The following is an 18,804-nucleotide window of genomic DNA, read 5'->3' on the forward strand; positions in this document are numbered from 1 at the left end:
GCTCAATCAGGTGCTCAGAGCCCTGTCCAGCCTCACCTAGAATGCCTCCAAGGATGGGACTTCCACCATGTCTCTGGATGACTTGTTCCAGTGCCTCACCACCCTTATTGTAAAAAACTTCTTCTTTACATCCAGCCTAAGTCTCCCGTCTTAGTTTGAAACTATTTCCCTTGTCCTGTCACAACAGACACTGCTAAAGAGGACCAGGTAGTGTTCTGGGGAGTTGCTGGGCTACTTTCAGCCCAAATCATGTACTGATTTCTGTCCAATTCCTCATCATTTGCTGGAGAAAAAAAGCAGGAAGACCCAGTCAAGCTTATTTCCTTTTGAAACTATGGTAAAATCAAAGCAAGAGCCTTTCTTGCCAGAACAGTTCCTAGTCACTTGCAGTCTGTACTTTCAATTCATGAGTGCTGTTAGAAAAGAAAAGAGATTCAGTTCAGAAAGTGTCACCCTGTGGCAATCCATACATCTGTCACCTTTTGCTGCAAGGTAATAGCTAGATTTTCAGCACCCAGAGCTTTCAGGACTTTGGACTCCCATGCCATTGTATTTTCATGGCACCCCAAAGCCATAGTCACTGCCTTCTAAACCAAGCCTCAAATTAATGGAAGTAGGCAGGGCTTCAGCAAAAGATAGAGTTTGCTTCCCAGCACTCTGTTGACTGGCTCTTGACTCTGGACAACTCATGACGTCTTTGTGCTTGGTACATTACTTGTAAATGAGGATTTGTTGATTTTTTGTAAAGCCCTCGGAGATCAACAGATGGAAATTTTTATTTAAACTATGCAGTCTTTGTTCTCACTTTTGTGGATCTCAACAGCAACTGTTACTGATTTGCTCGTTTCATTTATATCAAGTCATCGCTCGCTTGGCCGCTGGCCCTTGACAACACTGTAAAGAACCTCTCAGGTCTTCAATGGCAAAACAGGCATACATTTTATTCTAAGTACCAATTGCTTTCTGGCACTTAATTCTTTTTAACTAAAATAATAGACAAGTCCAGGTCATCTATCCTCAGTAAAGATCCAAAGATATTCTTATAGTGTGTGATATTTAGCTTTTATTTCATGACTGATCATTTTTCTTGAATATTTAAATCCAGGATGTTCAAATGGGATACCTTGTCATCCACCTGCATCTGATATAATGGATAATAATCATTGCAGAGTTCCCATAAGAGTGATGGTGTTTCAGGTGTATGAGAAGATAACCATGGCTCAAATTAAATTTTGAGTTTTCAGTGTAAAAAAAATGCTAGTTCTAACTTGTTTCACAGTTGGAAGACTCTGAGCTTTTGCGAACTACCAGTGCAAACATTAAAAAAAACCAAAACCTGGAATTAATACATCATGTAACATATTGGCCAACAGATGCTTTGTCACTTCCTTCCCATTTTTGTATGTTGCATCTAATTACCTGCTTGTATCTTTGCTACATTTCCTTTCTTTGCTACTGTAACTTGTATAAAAGTCTTCAAAGATACTATTCATTGCATGAAAATTTCTAATTTAATGTAGTACATATCAACGAGCTGACCAAAAGATTCTATGACCAAAAGATTCTTCTATGATTTCATCCATATGAACACATATTTATGCGTGTTCTGTTACAGTCAGTAAAATTCTTCAAAGGTAGAAGATGCAGAATATTTAAATGTGGACATATCCTCTGTGAAGGTGTTGGAAGTCTGTAGAAAATCCTTTAGATATATTTCAAGCAAAGTGAGCTTGTCTTCCATCAAAGACATCACACTTCGATTTGGTTTTCACGTGATATTGATACAGTTTTCTAAGTACCAAAATTTCTTAATGTAACTACTGTTGTTCATCTTGTATTCAGTGGTCTGAGTAAGCATCAATTTTATGTAAAACCTAAATTCAAAGTTCAGCTGGTGTGTGAAAGCACAGAAAAAAAGTGCTAATCGACTTGCAATTGGAGTAAGTACACAAATTTTGACTTTACAGATTTTGTTAATTACTGATATAACAGTTCTGGCAGGGCATTTATTAATCATTTATTTTCAGGATTGGTGAATAATGAAAAAGCACACCAAATGTATCTCTGTAAAACTAGTGCAGTGGCCTAATACCTCACTTTATTATTATTTTTTTTTACCAAGATAAAAGGTATGGATAATTCTGTGATTTTAGCAGTAGTAATTATGAACAAATGGTTAAATATTTAAGCCGTACCTCTTAATGTTAATAATTTATCTTTTCAATTCCAAATCCTGTGGAGATTAAGTAGTAATGACAAGTGGTAAATATTTGTGTGTCGTGAAGCCATTACCACTTTATTGTATGGTAATGTCTCAGAAAATATGAAGAATGATTACACCTATTGAATATCCAGCCAGTATTTCATTGCCGTCCAATGTGGTTGTGTATATTATAGCACTAAGCTACTTCAGTGTCATGAGTGAGTGCAGCAGAGACAAAAAGGGGGCAGCCAGTTCTTGGGTCTGTTTTGAAAACCTGAATGCCAAAATTTGCTTTATGTTCACAAGGATGAAATCACTGTACATGAACTTGCTCGCTCGATCTTTATTTTTGAGACCTTTCAAACAAAGCATCAAGATTACTGGACTCTCAATTTTAGGATTCGGTGTATTAACTTAAAAACAAATGCTTTTAAATAAAAACAGTGAATACATTAATTAATCAAAATTAGTTAAGGGTACAGAAGTCAAATATAGCCTTCAGTATGAAAACATAGGCAAAAATATCTCTTTGAAAACAGTCTTCATGCACCTCATTTTCAGATTCATGTATAAATCAATCTTATAAGTCTGTTAACATATTGATGAATATACAAATGCTGATCTAAGAAATCCATGTGACTGGGGAGTTTTAACAGGTGCTAGTTGGATTTCATTGTAAATCTGAAACGTTTTTATTTTCCTTTTAAATTTGGAGATTTTTTTGTATTTTCCACGTAGGAAAGTTAAACCTGTTCTGGGAAAATTTTCAATTATTTGAATTTGTTTACTGAGAATTTAAATACTCCTTTTACATAAATTTTATGAGGTTTTTAATTTCTTTGTAATCTAACAAAATAAAAACAGGAGTACATATCTCTGTGTTTTAGACAATTTTTGCCAGGAAGTGAGAGGAGAAGTAGGAATTACAGCAAAGCAGAAAAAGCAACCTTTTTTTTTTTTTCTAATGTGGAATTCAGATGAACCAAAGTTGATTTGATAAATAATAGTTATGGTAAAATTGTCCTTCATTAAGAACTCAATCCAGTAAAAATGTGTAGTTTTAATTTCAGTATGTAAGTTTGAGTATTCAATCTCTCTGTCTGTTTGCATTGGTAGAGCACCATGCTTTGTCCTCAGATGTGGAAGATGGTACACTGCTTTATTTGCAAATAAGTGTTTCTAGACATGCACAGATAATTGCTCAAAGCTCTGTAGATTCTGCAAATAAATTAGTAGGACAAAACAATCTTTTTCCATAATTGCCTTTCCCTAAAAGCTGGTTAAACATGTATGTACAGTTGCCATTTACATATCTAAGTAGCTAAATGGATTTTCTTCCAACAGTGTTTTGAAAGTGCACTTCATTTGAGCTCAAATATTACAAGTCTGAGCTAAAAAGAAAATTCCTGTCTAAAACAGTGAACACTAAGTAAGATATAGAATGAATGCCCAGCCCAGTCTGCACATCAGGGTTGCTACCATATTGTTAGAATAATTATATTTTGGCTGAACTAACTAATTTAGAAAACCTGCAGTGCATCTTGCAAGACTGCAAACTTTCCAGGACTGAGTCGGTTGGTTTTCTTTAATTTATTTATTTCTCAATGTAATTTACAACAATACCTCTTCTAGTTGCCAACAAACTCTTTCCTTGAATCCCCCCCATTCCTGGCTTCCCTCCTAACCATGTCCTGGCTCATCTCCAGAGCTGCCAAGTTTCTGCCAGAAGCAGGAGGTAGATTTGTATGGGGCTGGAGGAAGATCTGGAGCTCTGTTAAATTTTCAAGCCCAGATGGGGCAACATGATTTGTGTGTTTATGTCAGTATGCCATACATCACAACTATCTGTGTGCTGACGTCAGCTTTGATTGGGCATTAATGTGCTGAACACTGCAAACTAGAAAATACACGATAGATACAGATCTATGACAACAATGCCACATAAGCAAATGTCTATTTGTTGTGGCAATTCATTGTGGAAAATATTTCCCAAGATACACTGCAGTAAGCCCAGAGAATATTTTGACACACTTTAAAAATAACAACAAAATCAACATAGGCGAACGGATTACAATTAAAGAAAGCAAACTATTCAGAAGAAGAGCTGAAACCAACAAGCTGAAGTATGTATATCACTAGGTAAATATTGAATTGCTTTAATATTTCCAATCTAGGACTGAATAGGAAAGAGGCTATTCTCAGGATTTACAGCACTTGTAATGATGAGGATGCCTAGCTGATGGTTGAGCATCTTTCTACCTACAGTTTTTGTAACCCTTGTTGGTTAAAACCAGCAAGCAAAAAGACTAATTAACAGCAAACTTTTTTACAAACGGTCTAATTTTTTTTTTTTCCTATACTAAGAATTCAGGTTAGCTTCCAGAAATCACCAGTATTTCCCTGTTAACCTGTATTACAGTGTAATGTTTCTTACTTACACAAATAACACCCAGCAACCTGCTGAAGAATTGACAAAATAAGGTAATTTCAAGTTTGTGGATTTACAGAGGTCACTGGCTACTTCAGATTTATGTTGTCCTTAAGTGACTGACCCTATAAAACAATGTGACTAAGAGTTTCCATTAGAACACGATATGCTGTCTCTCCCTTCCTAGAAGAGGAACTAATTTGCAAGTCATCTTTAATATTTCAGCGGTGGATATAATTAGGGCATGCAATAATGAAGTGTAAGGCTTGATCTGGAAGCAACATTCTTTTACCTCAGTTCACTTGCATCATTGCTCAGAAAGGGAATTCTGTAGTATTTTATTATTTTATCTTTACATGTTGTTAGACTCTGCAGGTAAAACTGAAGTCCTCTGATTCCATGGGGATAGACCGTTTTGGCCTGAGCACAAGTAGCAGCTTTGTAAAGAGACCAGTCCAGAGGATTTAATGCCATCTGGCCCATAAGGTGGGGAAGGGAGGGGGTATGGAGGTACCAGGGGACTGGCGGCTTTGGGCCTTGTACCCTGAGCAGATTGGTCTGTGCAGGGCAGGCCATGGTTACAGCGTTCACCTCTTTGGCAGGAGTAGGAAATGGTCACCTTCTGCATCTGCCTCATAGGCTTCTCTGTGGCTCTGTTGTTGAAAGCAATTGATGCAGTGCTCACTATTTTAATAAGCAAGCATGTCGGCGTAATGCACATATTGTAAAGACATATCTAGCATCTCCCCTTTATCTATGGTAGCAATTGCTGTGCAATTTTTTATTTAAAATTGAAAAAAATGTTTAAATTCACATTTTGTACTAAGTGTCAGTCACGTAGTTTGCCAACAGAAGCTCAGAATGTACAGAAGTATTTAAGTAAGACTAATAAAAAATAGAAAATTCTAATGTGGAGCTACAGAGCTGGTTCTTTCTAGTTGGCATGGGTGCATCGTGAGGCGATTACACTTGATACCCCCGTTGCTGTGATGGGCACAGCAACGACAGCCATCGAGAAGAAGACTGTGCCAGCTGTCCTGGCAGTTTTGAGATTACTGTTTCTTTACATGAAGGACTGCTCTGTTTTTTCAGCACAGTTTTGTCCCTTTTTTCCTTTTCTTTATTAAATTGTGACATCACCGAAGCCCTCATAAATCTCAAATATGTTGAGAAGGGGTAATGCAACTTGATGCTTCGCTGCCACATAGCTTGTAAATATCTGCAACGTTAACTAACACTTATCTTAGAAAGATTAGGAAAATATGAATTTAGTGCTGTTGGCTCTCTAATGTTTTCTTCGAGCCAAATATATTTCTCTTTAGGCACAAATTTCCATCTATTTTAAGCGAATAAAATAGCCTGCCATCTAATTTCTAGGTATCGATGACCTACTTTTTCCTACCGTTTGTCATTGAGAAGACCAAGGCTTACTCCATGAACATTAATTACTTTTTTCATCACATACGATGTGTATTTTGTTTCCATGTCTTACAGAATAAAGCAATTATGGAACGTGTAACAAACTTGTCAGATATGGTAGTTGGTCTTGAATCATTTATTGGCTCTGAGAGAGAAACCAATCCATTATACAAGGATTACCACGGTAAGTTCCATCTTTAGCAATGCGAAAAGTCTGCCCTGAGTGTTTCTAGGGCACTTAGCGGCTTTACCCTCCAATTGGGTATCTGCTCTAAAGCAGAATTTGATTTCATTTTAGAATATACCTCTTAAATGTTCCTCCTTGCTAACCAGTCTTGAGTTAGGAGAATTTTCCGTAAAGTGCATTAAGGCTGCAAAGGAAACATGGCAACTCCTTGCATGTTGTCAAGCCGTATTACTGAGGCATGGCTCAATCAGATGTACATCTCAACAGGCAGGCTTTGGGGAATTCACATGCAGAGGAGGCTTGGCAATCATCTGACCAGTGAGCTGAACTTGTCATGAAATCAATACTTCTGATCTGACGAGTTTTAAGTAGAGAACATGGAAAAACATATATTATATTAAAGGGAATAATCTGCTGAACGATGTGATTATATATAAAGTTTCTCTAAAAATAACGTGCTGTTTTGCAGCTTTCAGTCAGAGCAGCTATGCATTTACAGAAATGAATGTGGATGTATGTGGCATGTAAAATGTGAAACTAATCTTAGCAAAAACGCATGTAGCCTTTCAAGTGATTTATCTTCAAAATGTGTAATGGCGTTTAATCCTGTATTTTTTTTTTTCCCAAAGATTCTGTAAGCTGTTTCAGCAGAACTATTTAAATTTTAGAAGATTAGATTAGAAGTTATGCATAGCCCAAGCAGTGAATAACAAACAGTTACAGCTAATCCAGAGCAGCGCTCGGAGCGTGCATAAATTACAGCTATTATTATTGTGATACTACTGTAGTTCCATGGAAACCTTCTGCTGAAAGTAAACTGCTTACCAAAACTGGCTGTAAACATGTGAGAGCGTGACAGTGCACAGCAGAATGTAGAGAAAAAGCAGCAAGAATGGTGTTGAGATACCACAGTGTGTATGCAGGCTTTGAGTAATAAATGAGGGGGAAATGTTTTGACGAAGAAAGTAGTGCGTATTTCTCCGTCTGAAAAAGGTGGATGAAAAAGAAATTCTAAAGAAAAGCTGGAATAATTTGCCTAATTATTTTCCCCGTTGTATAATCGTGATGTGGCATTTGTTTATGCTAACATAATTCTGTCAGTTTGATACTGCTTTTCTCAGCAGTCAGGAGATCTTTTTAAGACAGTGTGCTTTTTAGCAGTTATTTCCTATTCTCCTGTAAAAGCTTTTAAAAAAATCATTTTTGGTGCTTCTTAATAGAATTATATACCAGTGCACAGCTTTTGTGAGTTAGGCAGCCTTAACAGTCTAGTAATGGATATTTGTAATGATTTTAACCGTGTGGGTTATTTTCATCTACGCTCATGTTTTAGGATGATTTATTTACTGCAAATGATGGGAGTTTTTGTCATTAGTCAGGAAAAGTTTGTTTAAATTCTTGCATTATTTAGGGAATTCTGCACTAGTAATTTTGTTAAGGTGTCTGTAAATGCAGAGGGTTGAGGAGTCAGTAAAATAAACAATGATATAAATTGGCTGTAATTAAACGTTAAAAATAACACGTAAAAACAACCCTTTGTTATGCCTGCTGCTCCTGCACATAATGGTTGTACTCTGAACTCAAAACTGGAAGGAATATTTTTTTATGCTATCGGATTGGAAGCAGAGGTAGAAGGCTTAAATATCCAGAAGCCAATTATTACAAAATATTTTGGTAACAACATGGAGGACTTTGATTTTAGTACCTTATAAGCATTTGGCTTTTTACAGTATTTCAATTTTAGGAGCTTTCTTTCCCTATTCTCCCTTTAAAAATGAAATAAGACCCTGAAAAATACTTGCCTTCCTTTAAATAAGGGCTTTAATGTTTGGGGTTTTCTCTCTCACAGCTGCCGTTTTCAGGCGAGATGCCTTTTGTAAATGTTCAGTATTTCCATTTTGACACTGGCTTTATGAATAGCAAATATAGGCCAGTAATCGAGAAGCCCTGTAGAATTTTCCTGGTTTTCAGATGTAGAAAATCACCCTTAGGTTGTTCAGAAACTATATTAGGCTGCACAAAAACCATCCAGCGTCCTTGTCAGAAAACATCAGCTTGAGCTGCGAGTGACAGAATGCAGAGCTTGCAGTGTACCTAGCGCTGGTGCAAACATCTGAGCGGCCAGCTCAGCCTCTTGTGCACGGAAAATGGCTTTCTGTGCGGATGGCGGAGGGGTTAAAATTCATGCACAGGGTGCTCGAAATCGGTGTTTTCCAGAAACTTTTCCTCAGCCTTCTTGAGGGCGCAGCACCGCTCATTAGAGCCTCGGTGGTTATCTGTAACCCATAAGCCTTGTTTTGCTGGCTGCTTACTGGTGCATTTAATAAAATAAAGATCACTCAGTGGTGCCGTGGGCAGCATGCAAGGTGATAGCCATATTTGCTTACTGTAAATACAAGAGAAAATCACACACAAACCGGCTGTAGTTTTGACAAGTATTAAGATCCCTCTTTACATCTGTACTTCTGTACCAAAGTGCAATTAGTTTTCCTCGCACAAGGATTTCTGTTTATCTTATTCTGCTTGATTACTTGAGTATAATCGCACCGTTTGCTTCATTGCTCCTGGTAGTAAGCTCCAGTTTAAAAAGGGGAGGATGAGTGTGTGTAAATATACAGGATTCTGCTGTAAGACTCTCTAATTTATGCATCTGGATGACAGCGTTTTCTTATTTTTTTCCCCTCCTTTACTTTTTCTTTCCACAAGGTTTGCTTCATGTGCATCAGATTCCTCGGCTTAATAGCTTGATCTGTGATGTGTCAGACACGAAGGACCTTGCTTTTAGATTAAAAAGGAAGCAGTTCACCGTTGAGGTAAGAGAAGCGGTTTTGTTTCACTATTTAGAACCCAAAAGGTGGAGCTAATCCCGTCTCTTATGTTTCGTTTTGTGAAATGCATGAAATATGCATCGGACGCTGTAGATTCTTTTCGTTACGTTTTTGCTTTTCCGAACGGTTTTACAGAACGCTGCCATATGCCTTCTAATTAAAGACGTCTCGTTTGCCACACTAAATCGGTCTGTTATAAATAGTTTATTTTGGTTTAAAATGTACATAGAAAGTAGGCCACAACCTTCAATAACAAAGCGTGACATGTTTCTAAGGATGTCAGGAGCATATTTAATTAAATGTTAATGACTTGCTCTTACTTCTGTTAGTGGGTGGGAAAGTAGCTACATGTTATTACCCCGGTAGAGGGATTTTAATGTATAATGCTGCCTAAAATTGTGTGTGGTATGAGGGATAAGTGTCCTTATCAGTATTCAGAAACCATTTTCTTTGCATTACTGAAATCACCTTTCGCTCTTTTATGTCATTTTAAACACAGTATCATTTACACTAATGTCCTTAAGTAAATTTCCTACTAAATTTAAACTTTTTTCCGTGACCTTTATGCAGACAGTCCTGATAGAAGGCAGTAATACAAAAGATGTATTTCATTTTAATCTTGCTAAAGAGCAAATGAACACAGCGCTATTAAGCAATTAGAGCTGATGTATTTATTAACCAAGTAATGCTTAGAGATGGGAGATGGCTTTTGGGGTGATGTGATAGTCATCGGTACAGTCTGGGCAAATTTTTTTTTAACAAAGACATAAAACAGCCAAGCATCCCTGACAAACCATTTTGTTTAATCTCTTTTCAAATGAAAAGCTCTTAAGCAGGCCACTTGTCTTAACTGCTTGAAACCATAAAAAGAGAGAATTGCCACCAATAAATTAGCATATTTTTTACTCCATCACCAAATGATGGTCAATGTGGCTTGGCACTGCTTTGGTGTTTGGGACTTCACCCTTAAGTGACCACTTTGGCCCTTATTTGACCCTCTGCCCTTTTTAGCTGGCCACTTGATAAGGTAACTTGAGGGTTCCCTCTCTTCACTGCCCCCTCCCCTTCACAATTGCAAGTAGCCCTAACCTATAAATCATTGAAAGGGCCCTATCAAGTGACAAATTAAGGTGCCCTCCTCCTAATTAATGGTCATCAATGTCTTTAATTATCTAATCCTATTGAGAGCAGTTAATAGTTAATCAGGCAGCCACTTCTTCAAGCAGGTCATCTCTGCATGCGTGCCAGAAGTTTCCCAAGTAGAGGTATCCTCTTCAAAAGCCACTTAGAGGCAAATACATGAAGGAGGGCTATTTTCCCCAAAGACGTTCATTTGTAACGTTTCTCATTTTCCAGCGAATGCAGTTAATGCAACCAGGCGTTGTGAGGTATTAAGCCATTTTAGCAAATGCTTGGAGCAGGACATTACAGGCAGAAACTTTAGTAGTCTGCAGCTGGTTTTAAAATACAAATGTTTTTACTGCTTTTAGAAGCCCAAAGAAGCACACAGTGTCATTAGGCAGCGCAGGAAAATCACAGTTAGTAGGGCTATAAATTAGAAAATTGTGATTCTTTCCACTTTGAATCCTGACTAAGAATATATCTTTTCTGTGTGTGATTCTAATTCATAATGGAACTTGAAAGGGGGAAAGTATGGAGGGGAACTAAACAGGGGGCTCTGTAAAAGGAATGTAATTAGCCATGGGACGGAGCTGCTGGGAACAGCTGCAGTGGAACTCTCGGGACAACCTGTTGCCCCAGACGTGTCCATGACCCACTGGGGTAATTTCTCTCTCCATTGCTCAGCTGCAGCCCTTTTCAGTTTTTGTTGGAGATATGCTTTCCAGAAGTTAAACTGACTCAAACTGGTCCTTTTTGAACTCGTAAGATCCTGCCCACATTTCATTACTCCAAAAGTTTTTCTTCCTTATACTGGGAGAGGCAGACTGCAGTGAGGCTGAGTGGAGCAATGAGTCCATAGGAAAATGGGAGCAAGGGAAAATTGAATTAAGAAGGGATGTGAATACAGTCTTCTAAAACTGGGTTCTGCAGTTAGAATGTGATGAGTCAGCAGTCAGTTTTGTTCTGGTGTAGAAGCATGAAGCTGCACAACAGCCTGCATTACACGCACGAGCATGGTTTATATAAAGTGCATCCAAGTTTAGGACTTCTTTCGTAACTCAAAAGCAAGTTTGAAATATATTTTGAGTACGTAGCAGTTTTTGGAAAGCGACTGCTTAGTTACGTACCCAATTTGGGTTATAATATTGGCCTCCTTCAGATGCCTCTCTAAGATGAAATTGCTTAAGAAAAGTTCGAAATACATGACTTCTGACTAATAGCAAAATTTTTTCCAACAAGTTTTTGTCAATAGAACTTTCTTATTTTATGGTTTATAATGAGGGCACGGGGCATGGATTTTCTCATGCCTGCATCACCAGTTTGGCCCTCAACGGTAACAAACTTTAAACATCAAGTCTGTGTTATTAGACTTCATTTCTGTGGGAGGGACTCTACCTCATTATAGCCTGCAGAATCATTTAACTGTTGCAATCTTTTTTCTTGCGTCTTCCTCACAATCAGATTGATTGAAGCGTATTGCAAAGGGTGGGGATTTTTTCACCTGATGGATGGCAATGCTTTTTGGTGGGTAGTTATGAGCGCTCATTTTCAATTTACGAGGTAGACCTTTCCCAGGTGCACTTCAACCCTTATGGTAAAAGGTGCAGTAGCTGCACCCGGTTTTCCCAAATCTTCGTGTTAGTTAATAGCTATATATTAGTATATGCAATATTATCAGCGACCAATCTTATGTGCATGCCTCTTTAAAGGACACAATTTTGAAGTTAGCCTGTCTAATCCTATTTCTTCCCACTTTGGAATCTTAATTAGAAGGAGATAAAAACCATCATTTGACTAAATTATTGTCTTGAATCTGTAGCAAAAGGTATAATCCGCAATTGGGCCAATTAGTGTACCCCATAGTTAGCTATGCTGAGGCAGGAAACTTGATTAGATCTGACACCAGCCTAGTTCCCACTGTTGTTTTGCCAGGTATGATGGTCAGACTTCAAAGGGCTTGAGGCATCAGCAGGGCAAGGTTTGGAGGCCAGCTTAGGTCCGGTCGTTAATCTCTCTGCTAAAACCACAGCAGCCCTCGCACAAAACAAGCTTACACGACACAATCATGCGGTATTAAAGTTTGGGTTGAGTCATGCCAATTTGCCTTTGATTTTCTGATGATTGACTAAAAGATGGCTACATGACTAGACACATACTGAAAGTTTACTGATTAGGTAAGTTCCCCAAATATTTGAAATATTTTTTGATTTCTCAGTTAAATGATACGACAACGCATTCATCTTGACGAAACTTTTCGGCGGAATTGTTCCTTAAGTTCTTTTTGCTTTTTGCTGTTGTTGTTGCTCAGAGTGTAACTTTTATCAACGCTGGATACATTTTGTAGAAGCATTATTCTCACCCTTTCCTTTGGTAGAATTTTTTTCATTGTTGTGCCCGAGCCTCCTGTATCAAAACCAAAGGGATCTGTCTCTGATTTTTTCACTCCTAGAATGTCTGAGGAAACGTTGCCTGTCTTTGTTATTTAGGTACAATCGCTCACAAAAAGGGAATTTCCTCTTAATTATTTTCCTCCTAAACGTTGAGTTAAAGTGCTGTTCCACGGCTGTGATTACATAAGTGTTCCTTTCTTTTGCCTTCTGATTCGTTGAAATATTGCAGTAACAGTGACATGTTTCCATTCTGAGAAAAGCCTAAGGCTGCTTTAGTATTATTCCAAATGATTGAAATTGCCATCTTGCTGACTTTCCCTTGGGCAGCTTAAGGCCTGTTTACTTTTGTATTTGTTTCACATGTTCCCTCTGAGTTTGGCTGGCAGGACATCATTACCTGGTTTGACAAGACAGTTGGAGAAGATTCATATTTGATTAACTCCCTTTCTTACTGTCTGGTCAACGTAAACCTCCAGGATTTTGTGTTTAAAGTTAAAACTGTCCATAAAGTCTGATAAATGTATGCAAAAATGAACAGATTTTTTTGAAATTCCTGAGTTTTGCTTGTATTTTTCAATCTTCAGGTAGCAGTCAATTGTTAATAGTAGAGAAAAAAAGCTTTTACTTATAAGCTGCATATCATTTGTCTGACAGTTATTACAACTGCTGTGAAATTTTCATTTTTATTTATTTTGAAGAATTCACAAGAGCCACATGGCAAAAATAAGTAGGTTTCAAGAGCGTCATGTACGAGTTCAGGAGATTCTTTTCTGAGAGATGTTTCCTAAGAGGAAAGGAAGAAAGTCAGCAATAAAGGGCTCCTGTGGCAACCAAGCTGTAGCTTCTCAGTGGTAGGCAGATACAACATGGCACTGTGGAGCACTCTGACTGCAGTGCATTTTGCCTAGAGTCAGTTGTCAGAGTAAAAAGATATGTCTTTGGAAGGAAACATCAGCACAGAAAACAGCAACAGGATCTTTATATAATTAAAAATAATTGTATGATTCCAAAGGCATCGTAATGATGTTCCATTTTTTATTTCACACAGACTATACTGTGGAAAACTTCCTGTTAGAGAACTAGAAGTGCAGCTAGCCACTGCGACACGCTCCTCACCAAAGGAGATTGATAAGCCCGAGTCAGAAATGATATCTGCCGCGTTTCAGCGTGCTATTGGTGTAGCACGAGCTCGGTTCTGATTCTGTGATGCGCTGAACAGCAAACTGTGCTGCCTGTAACATTTTACAGTTATTCATTAAACACACCAAGGGCAAGTGCGGACATAGTGGTTTGGGATTATTAGTGAGCTGCTTGTCCTGGAGGAGCAAATCACCCCTGTCACCAGTACATACGGGATCAGCATATTGCTAGTATACACACACGTCCCATAACAACAAGCAGAATTAAGTGTGCGCTGTAATCCTGGTGGCATCACTTTTTTAGGCTTCTTCCAAGAAGATTTTACTTGAAGCAGCCTTCGTTAGTGGCTCTCCCTAATCCTGGTCATCTTTCACTAACTCCTACAGAGTTGTTTAATGTTGAAGTTAATGAACTATCTTGGGCAGTATTTTAATGAAAAGGATGTGAGCTTGAGAACTCTCAGAAGGCAGAAGATCGGTTTATTAGAAACTTAAAATGATAGTTATGTCAGTAAAATATGGAAATTAATTCATGTTGGCTGGGATAAAGTTCACACGGTGTAACACAGGAGCTAATGTATACTACATGATGTATGCTGTGATATTGGGATCTCCATGTAAACAACTCTTGGTATTTTAGAGTCATGCACTGAGGACATTACGAGTCTTGCCCTCATGTTAGGGCCTTGTAAGCTCAGAGTGGAACCTGCCTGTATCAGCCTTGAGACTGCCAGGCTGCCAGTGCCTGTGGCATGGATGAAACCTTGCAGGTAATTCCTGGTTAAGAACAAGACAGAACTATTCTGTAGCGTTACAGAAAGTGAATTTCTTTAACTCTCTAATAAAATCCTTCAGGGCCTCTCATCACCATATATTGGAGAACATGGGTACCCATGGGAATTACACAGAAAACTTTTCTTTTTCCTCATCTTGCCTAGAACAGCAGTGTCATACCTGGCAAACCTCTAGTGGATGTTCCACTTCAGCTCAGGGACACACATCCAGGGAACTCAGCATGTTAAATTCAGCTTTCTAATAGAGAGGGGTAAAATATTTTAATAACATTTAAATGAAATTTATGCTAGTCAGACCATTTTTGTATTGTATTTTCCTGACCATTTTTCCCATGATATTAATGAAGACATTACCTTAGGCTTATTCAAACAAAAGTCAAAATAGTAATACTTGAAGCTCTTAAATTAGTAATACCTAAAAAATACTTTCCCATAAAACTGATTCTGTCATAATTCCAAGCTCTGTTCTGCATTATTTCATCTAGTAGCCAGTTCAGGTTCTCTTTACCTGGTATGGTGTACTTCACTGAATTGTTTTGTCAGATGCTGTCAAGCCAACCTACCATTGTTAAAGAAAATCAAACTAAATCATTTTGGCATGAGCCTTCCAGGAATAAGGCGCAGAATATGAAGGGTTTGATGAAATCAAGGATTTGATTTCAATATTGTAAAAGACTGCCTGTCAAAAATGTATTACATTCTTTCAAACAATTTTGAATAAATAAATGTGTTTAAAATTGTGACAGTACAATTTAGATAAAGTTTTGGGAGATTATTTTTGAATTGTAATAACTTGAGGTAAAACAGTACTTGGAGTGTTCCTACCTGAAAAGAGGAGAATTTCTGAATTCTAATAGTACATAGAACTGAAATCAAGTAATATGTTCTATACAAGGTATGGAATTTCAGAACACTTATGGCTTGTGAATATGTGAAGAGGTTTAGTTTGAAATCACCAACTTTTTATTGTGTAGAACTGCATACTGTAGGTTTCTGTATATGTTCTGAAGATGAATACAGGAAGGTACCATTAACTTTTAGACTGCAGATGAAGACTGTACTATCATGACATTTATTTCAAAAACTACATTTATTTTATGGGTTGTTTGACATTATACAAGCGTAACATGAAGGTTTCATTCAATTTTTCAGAACTTTAACATTTAAATCATAATACATCTGCAGTTCCTTGCCAGTAGACTAAGCTCATATATGTTTGCATTTAAATAATTACGTTGTTTAGAAATATTTATTCCATAATTGTGTTGTCGCAGTGGAAGAACATGCAACAAAGCCATTAATGCAATTAAAGGTCACTTGTACACATTGTAATGGACTGCTCATTCACAGTATCTGTGATAAGGGTCAGCACTGCAGCACGAAATGGATTGGCCTTGTTCAGTCTGTAAATAAATGGGTCAATTTGTCTTGTATTTGCCAGACAACTGAAGTAGTTGACATATTCCCAGTTTTTTCGCACTAGAAGAAAGGTAGGCTGAAGAGATGTTTTCTGCTGGTTGGTAAAGATCAAAAATTCTTTTATTTACAAGTGTTTGATTTTTGCAGTAAAATAGTGCTTTTTTAAGGTCTTGGGTGTGTTGAAAAGATATTAACCATCAGTATTTAAGAAGCAAAAAGAGTTAAGCAGCGCACGGTAGTTCTCAGCAGGAATTGAATGCTGTTTCCATTAAATGTTCTCTACAATGCCACCAAATTTGAATAAAAATGTGATATTTCATAATTGCATGGTACTATCACTCTACAAGTGATGATGGATTCAATCCTGACGCTACACAGTAAAATATATCTCTGGATTCTGTATGTATTTTTAAATGCAGGAAAATAAAAATGAAAGTCACATTTTCCTAGTCAAAGACCTGTGTCATACCTGAACCTCCCTGAAATGTGTTGGTGCACTAGTTCAGAACTGTCACTGAAAGAATGGGAATAAGATAACTCCATGGATCAAAGTCACAGAGTTGGGCAACCATCTGTGTCTTCTTGTTTTAGGACAGTTTGTTGTACTTCTGACTGTTAATCTTCCTATACAGAGAAGGGACTCTGTAAACTAGGAAACTGTAAGACAGCCTCATCTGGAACCTGGAAAGGGTTAAAATGTCATTTTGTGGGAAAACAGCGCAACGAGGCAAAACATTTGCTGTGACTAGTAACAAGCTTAATCAAACAAATTCTGAACGTTTTTAATTTCAAGTTTGAAAATTCTAGCTTAAGGGTTAGCATTTCCAGTCTTATGAAAAGCTCGACGCTGATTTTCAGTGTTACCTCCTCCAGAGTAAAAGTTTGGATTTGTCTGGCATGACCAAGTAACAGTTCAACTCCTTTCCACAGCCCTTCCTCCTGAAGAAAGTGAACAGTAATTATGTTGTGTAAAATAACCAAAATTTTGCATCAGTGTGCATAGATAAATAAGTAAATAACATAATCTTTGCTGTCAGCCCAAACCAGCCATAAGCTACGTGACTTTCAGAAAGCAGCTAGTGACACTCTGTGAAAATAATTCATATTAAATGCCTCATTTCAGATATTAAAGGCTTGGGAAATCCATGTTTTGTAGCTGGTAAAGAGTTCATGGGATCTTCTTTTGTCTCGCTTTGAGCCTGTTATAACAAAAATTACGGAAGGATTTTTACTTGGAGATGCATAAAATTTGTATGATCTGTGTGTCGCAAAGTCGGTATGAGAAGATAGACTTGTATTTTCTACCTAATGAACTACAGATCTTTGGGCACACGAATTCTCTGCGCAAGAGAAATAAATTTCTGTTTGCACCTAGAAAGCTCTTGCTATTCTTAAAATAACCTAATTGTTTAATATTTAAATCGTTAAGGTCTTCAGTAATCCTTGCTAGGCGTCACTGCATTCACCTGTTCTGAAAAAGACTTGTGCAGGAATGCTGGAGGTAGGCAGCTTGAGCGTGATTTTAGCTGAATCTTGAGGAGCCTGCTAATTCTCCATCAGGCACCTGGAATATATGTGGGCTTTTGAGATAGGGCCTTAATTACATTATTTTTTTTTTTAAACACATGTGATGTGCTTGAATAGTAGCTGCACGATGACTTCACTTGCCATTGGCTCAGAGCTGTGATGGCCCAACAGGCGTAACCACAGCAGCAGCACTCCTATGTTCCTAGTCCAGGCCGACAGTATTCCAGCAGACTCTGATTTTTGGATGTGCATTCTTACTTGCTTTTAGTTGTGAGCCAACAAACAATTAGATGAACAAGAGGAAAAATTAGGCAGGGTGCACTCACAATCAGCCCAGGCAAGGGCTGCTCCTGAAACCAGCCGCATCCTGTACCTGTCTTGACACAGTGTAAGTATAAAATAAACACAGCGACGTTTTATTTTCAGCTCTTTTATTCCATGGTCTTTGTTATCTGTTGGTTGCATCTCTTCTCTGATTATTAGCTTTTTAGTAATGTGCTCCTTAATCGATAATCACTGTGGTCATAGACTCAGGCCTGCAATCTGAAGCCCCTGGGGTAACAACATATGCCTCTTAACCAGTACTTCTCACCTTTTGGTATAGGACTTTGTAATTCTGTGTGAATTGCAGGTTTCCTGTGCTGCTTCAAATGCCCTTTCAAAAACCTTTTGCTACCAGAGAGTAATGAGAGGAGCTATGTGAGCTATGGCTGCTGTAATGTAAGGAAGAACGGTGCTGCTTCTAGGATGAGTGCTATTAAGAGGCACAAACAAGTACTTAATGTGTAATTCTTGCTACTGTTTAAAATAAGGGATTAATAAGAAGAAAATGTAATATTTGTGTTTAGATCTGATCCTCAGCAGTGCCATAGCCATGGGCTGTTTGTGTTCGGTCTACATCATCTAGACTAAAAATAGCCTTCCTGTCATCTTATTGGCAGAGGTTTAGCTACTCCTTTAATTCTCTTTAAAAATGGATAGAGAGAAAGACAGCATAAATATTGAATATGTGCAGATATACCAGTAAGTAACTAGCAGGAGATTCCTGACTCTTCGAAAGGCTAAATGGATATTCAGGTTTTGCTCAAATGAAGAGGCATTTTGTAAATGAGGATCACTATTAAATGTATTAGGCTAATCTTTATTTCTGCGTTTGTGATTATTTTTATTTTCATCTACTTAGCTTTTATTCTTTTTAGGTTTCCTTTGTATATTGATAAATGACTGATGAGGTATTTTCTTTCTCATCAGTTACATTTAATTTAAAGCCACATTATTTCTGATTTTTTTTTCAATAAAGCAAGTAGAAGGACAGTCAACTACTAACTGCTAAAATATTGTGAAATAA

The 18,804-nt window shown here is 37.7% G+C and overlaps 1 protein-coding gene across 1 annotated transcript in view; it reads left to right on the forward strand.

Moving 5' to 3' along the window:
- The window catches only part of ELP4 (elongator acetyltransferase complex subunit 4), a gene marked incomplete at both ends in the record, with an annotated part of 121,485 nt that overhangs the window by 45,684 nt on the left and 56,997 nt on the right, over window positions 1-18,804 (forward strand). Inside the window, 2 exons of the mRNA XM_079536949.1 lie at window positions 6,126-6,234; window positions 8,944-9,050. Of these exons, the coding sequence (XP_079393075.1) occupies window positions 6,126-6,234; window positions 8,944-9,050 (216 nt within the window). The remainder of the gene's footprint in view (window positions 1-6,125; window positions 6,235-8,943; window positions 9,051-18,804) is intronic.

This window comes from Tetrao urogallus (assembly GCF_951394365.1).
Source record: "Tetrao urogallus genome assembly, chromosome: 6".
Taxonomy (NCBI): Eukaryota; Metazoa; Chordata; class Aves; order Galliformes; family Phasianidae; genus Tetrao; species Tetrao urogallus.